Below are 8019 nucleotides of genomic sequence, written 5' to 3' on the forward strand. Positions count from 1 at the left end.
TTCTACCAAAGATCTGAATCTAAAATTCTTGGGTGTGACCAGTGACCTGTGTTTTAACAAACACAGTTCCTCCAAGTGATCCTGATATATGCTCAAACTGATTTAGGCTAATGATTGGGATTGCCAAGAAATACTGCTTTTCTTTCCTCTCAAGACAATTAAATCTAAAAATAGAGATGTACCTTTAAAAAGTTAAAGCCCAGCACAGAAACCTGTAATCCCAGCAACTTAGGAGTCTGGGGCAGGAGGTTCACAAGTTCAAGAACCATCTCAGCAACCCAGTGAGACCCTAAGCAACTTAGCAAGTCCCTTTTAGTTTTTTTTTGTAAAAAACTAAAACAAATAAGTGGACTCTCCTCAGAAACATCTCAATACAATGTAACATGCAAATCAAATTTAGAAATTATCTTAGTACCTAATTAATCTTTAACAGCTTTTCCTTGTGCTATCACTAAAAGATCCACAAATAAACTATAAGAAATGATTTAATGACCCTGTCTCCTAAGTTTTGGGGGGAATATGTGCTATTCTTATTAAGTGCAATGAAGCAACTCATATTCTTAAAGAAATCCAACCATGCTGTGTGAAGTGGCATACAACTGTAATCTCAGTGGCTCAGGAGACTGAAACAAAAAGATTGCAAGTTGAAGGCCAGCTTCAGAGATATTCTTTCTCAAAAAAATAAAAAGGGCCAGGAACCTAGCTCACTGGTAAAGTACCCTTGGGTTCAATCTCCACACCAAAAAAAAAAAAGGAAAGAAATACAATTGCATTCACATACATCAGTACATTTCTGAGTGATAGGGTCAATGATAAACATATATGTACTAGAAGAAAAATAACGATTTGCTTAAAATCCTCCCATTATGGTATACCCAGAACTAGATTTCTTAAACTTTGCCAAAAAAGCATCATCTTTCTTTGGTTAAAAAAAAAATATGGCCAAGCATTGATGAGAACCTACTACAGACCATCTTAAAGCTAGGGTACATATGATTTTACTGCAATGTCTACTTCAGAGGTTGCTGCGCAAACACATAAATAAAAGCACTGAATAAAAAAAAAAATGTTGTCAACAAGTTGCGATGTAACCCAGAGGTAAAGTGTTGGTCTAGTCTGTGAGGCCCAGGGTTCAATTTCCACCACAGCATTGGGGGGGAAAAAGTATGAAATTCTGAGGAAAAGTACAAATTCCTAAAAATCTTTCTAGTTTTCATTCTATTTCTCTGCTCTTCTCCAAGGCACAACTCCTTTAAAAAAAAAAAAAATGGCATGGGTGCCTCTACTTCCTCCTCCATTTTCAAAGTATTCTGATCAAGCTTTCATTCTCTTCATTCTAGGAAATCACTCCTGTCTTGACTAATGACCTCCATTTTGATCAATTCTCTCTCTTTATTATTTCACCTCCACCAGTATTTGACCTCTTAAATAACTCACTCCTTGAAACACTTTCATTGGTTTCCAGGACATTATTCTCTTGATTTTCCTTCATTTCAATCTATCTCCCTAGATTATTATTTAAAATTTTCTGACCTCTAAATGGGGGGAGTCGCGGAAAGAGCACGGAGCTTATACTCCCTAGGAAAATTACACCTATTATCAAGCCTTAAACTAACCATCCTGCATGCCCTCAAATTCCTATCTCCAATTCAACTTGTCTAAACTCCATACTCATACATCCAACGGCTTATGTAACATCTCCAACTGGATGTTCAGTAGATCTCAAAATTATGACAAAACTACCATGTTAAAAAACAAAACAAAAGGGGCTGGGGTTGTTGTGGCTCAGCAGTAGAGCGCTGGCCTCGCACGTGCCAAGACCTTGGGTTCTATCCTCAGCACCACATAAAAAAACAAATAAGTGAAATAAAGGTGTTGTGTCCAACTACAACTAAAAAAATAAAATAAAAAAAGAAGCTTGTTTGAATTTTACTATGGATTATATTGTTATGCTATAAAATTCCATCTTTAAAAAAACAAAAGAAGGGCTGGGGATGTGGCTCAAGCGGTAGCACGCTCCCCTGGCATGCTTGCGGCCCAGGTTCGATCCTCAGCACCACAAAGATGTTGTGTCTGCTGAGAACTAAAAAAATATTAAAAAATTTTCTCTCCCCCCCCTTCACTCTCTGTTTAAGAAAATAAATAAATAAAAATTAAAAAAAAAAACCCACCATGTTATCCTTGTTTCTAGCTTCTTTTGGGGTAGGGGAGTGGACACAAGATACCGGGGAATAAATGAACCAGGCATGCTACACAAGTGTTTTACCACTAAGCTATGGCCTCAGCCCCCCTAATCCTTATTCTTTCTGCAGTTTTCTCACTCCATGGGAAGTCATTTTTCATACTGCTGAGAACACCTCAAGGTCATCTTTAATTTCTCATTTTTTTCTTATACCCCATATCTAATCTATCATCAAATTTTGGTCTATCACCATTTAATTCATGTGGAATATTTCAGGTCCCCTAACTGGTCCTTTATTTTAATATTTATATTTTAATTGTAGTTGGACACAATGCCTTAATTTTTTGTTATTTTTATGTGGTATTAAGGATGGAACCCAGGGCCTCACACTTGCTAAGTGAATGCCACAACCCCAGCTCCCCTAACTGATCTTAGTGCACTCTGCAATCTATTTCCAACCCTCCAGCCAGAATGATCATTTTAAAAAGTGTATCAGCCAAGTGCAGCCGTGTACTCTTGTAATCCCAGCAATTTGAGAGGCTGAGGCAGGAAGTTCACCAGCCTTAGCAACTTAGCAAGGCCCTAAACAACTCAAACCTTGTGCCAAAATAAGTAAAAAAGGTTGGTGGGTAGCTAGGGTTGTAGCTCAGTGGTAGAGTGCTTGCCTTGCATGTGTGAGGTCATGGGTTTAATCCTCACCACCACATAAAAAATAAGTAAAGTTATTGTGTCCGTTTCCAACTGGAAAAAAAAAAGGGGGAAGGGGTTGGGATGTGGCTCAGTGGTAAAGGTAATGTGGTAAAGTGGTAAAGTGCCTCTGGGTTCAATCCCTAGTACCTAAACAAATAGTAGTATATCAGCATGTTCCATTGCTTTTCAAATCCATTTAACGCAGAATGAAAAAAAAAATTAAAGTAACACAGTGCTGCCCTTTCTGTTTCCTTCAGTATAGGAGAATTCTGATGTATTTAAGGGCTTTCATTTCCTATTCCCTGGAAACTTGCTTACTTCCTTTCAGATCTTGTCAGATGTTAGCTTCTAATTTAGGCCTTTCCTTCCTACCTTATGGCCCTCACTATGCTAGTTTTCTCTATCACTTATCAATTTAAGACAATCTAGAGGTTATACTCCTTCACAACATAAATCTAATCCCCATAATGGCAGACTTTTCACTGCTGTATACCTACAATGTCTAGCAGTGTTGTTCCATAAAAACTTTCTGTGATTAAATGTTCTATATCTACCATATCAACAGTTATCCACAGCCACATGTGACTATTAACCACTGAAAATGTCACTAAGTGACTTGAAAACATAATTTTAAATTTTTACTTAATTCTAAATAAATTGTTAATTTAAAATTAAGCTGCATGAAACTACTAGTTGCTGCAGTGAACAGCTATGAGTCTATTAAGTAGTAGGTTCTCAATTTTAAATAGATACTGAATTGCTATTACAATAAAGCACTTAAGTGAAAAGTTATTTATTTGGTACTAGAAATTGAACCCAGGGGCACTTTGCCATGGAGCTTCATCACTAGCTCTTTATAATTTTTGAGAAAAGATCCTACTAAGGGTACTGGTAAATTGCTAACACTGGCCCCAAACTTGCAACTCTGTTTCAGTTTCCAGAGTCACAGGAATCACAGGTAGGCACCACCTAGCCTTGCCAAATAGAAATGATTATTATAGTACTGGGGACATAACACAGTATGTCCTTGCTATGCAAGCTTCTACCACTAAGTTACATGCCCAACCCTTTTGTAAATTTATTCTTAAACTGAGGGAAGCATTGTCTCCCTGCCTTGCAAGTAGTTCTTAAGGCATAGGGATTTACTCATTTCACATTTCTCTTATTTAGCAAAAAATTCAGGCAGCCTTGAAAAAAAGTAGAAGGCAGCTTTGGCAAAAGTAGAAGAAATAATGTTAAATGAGACAAACTTAGTATATCATAAAAATATAAGTTTTAAAGTTCTTGCTATCTCATAGTGAGAAGACTCAAAAACCCTAGAAATGCAATACTGCCACTCTTAATAGATCCTAGAACAGCCTGTGGAATAAGCCTAGCCCCAAGCAACCTATTATAACAAATATATCATTCAATGGCAGTCAGTGAGGAAGCTAATGACATATTAATTCATACAGCCAGAATGCCCACAAAATTTAAAACACCAATCCTTATTCTCTACTCCAGGTATTTCCAGGCTATTCTAATCTCAATTTAACTGTTGCTAACCTAACCTAGAGCGAAAAGTCCCACAAATAATTAAAGATTAATATAAATATCAACTTTCTTTTCACACAAAGTCAATTTATTCTTTTGATGGTTATAGAACAGACTGGGGGAGGCTGGGGATGTAGTTTAGTAATAGAACATATGCTTAATTTGTATGAGGCCTTAAAATCCATTCCTAACACCAAAGAAAAAGTAGAAAAAGAACAGATTTGAGTTGTTTTAAGCAAATTAGTTATCTTATTGCAATGAACAAAATAACTGTAGTTCTCAATGACAAATTCAACATTAGGGGACAAAAATTAAGTGTAGAAAAGAAAATCCTTACCTGCATGCAATGAATAGCTAAGCCAGGTCCTGTATACAATTTCTTATGACATATATGGCATTTAAAATGCTTTGCCTTTTGGTGCTGTATAAGGATCTTCTCATCATCAAAATCTCTATTACAATACCTGATCGATACTGTTAAGGTACAAAGTACAATAATGACAGTGTACAACCAAAACAATCTTGAGTGGTGCCAACATGGAGGCTGATACAGGAAGATCACTTGAGCCCAGGAGTTTAGAGTCAGGCTGAGCAACAAAGTGGAACTCCACCTCTTTAATTAAAAAAATGAAAAGAACTATCATAGGGATGGCATCAAAACATGGAAACAATTCAAATCAAATGGCATTTTACAGTAAATTTGATTTTCACATTTATAATACCAATTTCCTAGAAACCCAACTCTTCACCAACCCCCAATAAATACATCTCAGTATTTGGCAAAATTTTGCAAAATACTTGTTTAATAGAAAAGACACATTGACTTTTGTTCAATATTTTAACATTTATGAGTGCACACAAAAGGTTCCCATATTAAGTCCCCAAATTCATGTTAAAAAATTAAAAATCACTTCAATACAAAGTTCATTAGCTATAAAGGAAATAAAAACAATTGAAATGTTACCAATTCACCAATATTTCGAGTCTAACACCTAATTGTATGGTGAAGAATAATTACGCATTTCGACTGAACAAGCCATAAAACTGCTAGTAACTTCGTACTAATTTATGGTGTCGGAGAATGTATTAACTTTGATGAGTTAAGGCTACAATGCTTAGAATTCTTACCACTCAAGATTTTCCCATAAGCAACATTTTTTTAAAAACGCATAATCGATTTTAAGCTATTATTGAACTAGAATGAATAAATTTTATTTCTGTAACACATCTATTTAAGTACGAGACTAAATTAACTTTAACATAAAGGAAATTAACATTTGCGGTGAAAGTATTAAAAAGATGCCACATTTTTAACAACTTTTCCTTTCTAAAGAGAAAGCTGTTTTGGGCTTTTTTTTTTTTGGCCCTACAAAGTTGGGCAAGTTACAAGAAACTCCGCCCCACGAGAGAATGCTTCCTTCGGATTCAAGGCGCCTCTGGGTGAGATACGGAAGCCAGTTGTGGGTTACACCCGGGGTGGGGAGAGGGTGGGGAGGGTGGGGGGGACGGGACGGAGAGGTGCGCGAAACCAGAGCGGACTAACTTGAACCCTGATTAAACGACCGGCTAAAATAAACTAAGTAGGAGACAAACTCCGGAAGCTCTTCCCAATCCTCGATGGAGCCAATTAGCATGTTACACTGGAAGAAAGTCCCTTTGTTGAAGCGTCACCAAAACAACCGGCCTAAGAGTTCTTCGGGGACACTGCCCTTGGTGGAGGGTCCAGGCCGCCTCCCCGTGGGCCAACGCTCGCACCAAACGAGATCCTCCTGAGTCACCGAGTCCAGTCCTACACCCGCCAGAGCCTCTGGACCTCTGGTTCCCATTTTCTGAGAAACCTTCCTAAATTAATCCAAGCCTCCAAGCCACCAGGCCACCCACACTGAGGCCTAGGACCCTGGCGCTCCCCGCCACACGACAAATCCGGGCCTCCAGGTCCCTGTCCTCATCAACCGGCACCCCCGCTCGGCCTCGACTTCCAACTGACAAAGGATATCAGCACCACGGCTTCAGCTGCTTCTTCTTCTTGCGACCCATAGCTGCGTCCTTTCGGAAAATTAAAGGGAGGAGGAAAAAAAGCAGGAAAACGAGGAAATAAATCGCTCACTTTTCCGACCCAACGGCCACCACCGCCTCCCACAGGAAACAGACACAAAATGGCCGACGCCCTCGTTCGCTCTCCGCCTCCCGTCAGGCACTGCGGCGGAAGGCGGGGCCAGAGAGGGGAGGATCACATGACGCAAACCTCCGCCCTGAGTGGGTGGAGACGCACAGCTGCAGAGAGGCAGACGCCATCTTGAGCGTTTAAGTGGATTCTGCTTTCAAAGGCTCTGAGAGTCTTCTGCCGTGGGTTTCTTTTGTAAAGGAGCCAGCAACGTAGGTACTCCCCGACGCACGCCAATCGGGAAGAAACAAACGAACAAACCAAAAAACAAACAAAAACGATTACCAATGTAATTAAAGGCAGGTTACAAATAAAGGAAAATTGCTGGGTGCGATTATGCCCGGATGTAATCGGGAGGCTGAGGCAGGAGGATCGCGAGGCCAGCCTGGGAAACTTAGACCCTGTCTGAAAGTCGAATTTAAAAAGGGGCTGGGAGGGGCGGGGGTTGTGGCTCAGTGGTGGAGCGCGTGCCTGGCATGGGTTTGATTCTCAGGACCACATATAAACAAATGTTCATCAATAACTAATAAAAAAATTTTAAAGGGGGGAGGATCGCTGGGGACGTGACTCGGAGGTAGAACGCCCCTAACTTCAACCTCCAGTACCGCAGAACAACAATAATAATGATGGTAATAATTGAGAGAGCACCCAATTTTTGAATTCTGTTTCAGTTATCTGATGAAGCTTTTCTACAGTGTTGGTTATGTGCACACTACATGAAAAGTGAAAGAAGTCACAGTCTCAAAAGTAGCGACAGGCAAGTAAATGACGCAGTGTAGTCAGCATCGATGGCTTTGGGGGAAGTGCGAGGTGCTGCAAGACCTCAGAAGAAGGCAAACCTAACACGGCTTTGGCGGGATGAGAGGTTGAGAGATTTCCTGAAGGGCCCGCGGGAGCTAGCGGACTGGACAGGGTATGGCAATAACGGGGCAAAAAATGCTCCTGAGCCTGGCGCGATGGCTTATGCCTGTAATCCCAAGGACTCCAGAGGCTGAAGCAGGAGGATCACGAGTTCGAGGCCAGCCTTAGAAATTTAGTGAAGCTGTAAGCAACTTATCAAGACCCTGTCTCAAAATTAAAAAAAAAAAAAAAAAAAAATTATATTAAAAAAAAAAAAACCTGAGCTGGGAATGGGGCTCAGCAGTTAAGCACCCCTGGATTCACCCTCTAGTACCAAGAAGAAAAGCACCAGAAAAAAAAGGCATCTGAAATAACCTACTGTGGGACTGGCACTCATAGTGAAGGTGCTGATGGCAAGACAGAGTCCCAGAGAGGTTGGCTCAGGCGAGTTTTGTAGCATTCCCTAAAAGCATTCTGAGGAGTTGGATTTCCTACTGAAGTATGGGTGGCCACGAAGGAGTTTTAGAGGGCGATTAGAGAATGATGCAAGTAAGAGGTGGCTTAGGGGCCCAGCCTTTGTGTTCATATTCCACTGCCCAGCTGCATGACT

The 8019-nt window shown here is 40.1% G+C and overlaps 1 protein-coding gene across 14 annotated transcripts in view; it reads right to left on the reverse strand.

The window, feature by feature from the left end:
• Nucleotides 1-6588, reverse strand: part of Znf207 (zinc finger protein 207) — a 28117-nt gene extending 21529 nt beyond the window's left edge. For 10 of the 14 annotated variants that reach the window (XM_078042478.1, XM_078042479.1, XM_078042475.1 and 7 more), the window contains exons 1-2: nt 6402-6587; nt 4743-4869 (exon numbers count right to left, since the gene is read on the reverse strand). In XM_078042478.1, coding sequence (XP_077898604.1) covers nt 4743-4869; nt 6402-6442 — 168 coding nt within the window. In that variant the 5' untranslated portion in view covers nt 6443-6587. Of the gene's footprint in view, nt 1-4742; nt 4870-6401 lie in introns of all 14 variants that reach the window. The other 4 variants (XM_078042481.1, XM_078042480.1, XM_078042476.1 and 1 more) reach the window with 2 other exon arrangements.
• Between the last annotated feature and the right edge of the window lie 1431 nt (nt 6589-8019).

Source organism: Ictidomys tridecemlineatus, chromosome 3 (genome assembly GCF_052094955.1).
Source record: "Ictidomys tridecemlineatus isolate mIctTri1 chromosome 3, mIctTri1.hap1, whole genome shotgun sequence".
Taxonomy (NCBI): Eukaryota; Metazoa; Chordata; class Mammalia; order Rodentia; family Sciuridae; genus Ictidomys; species Ictidomys tridecemlineatus.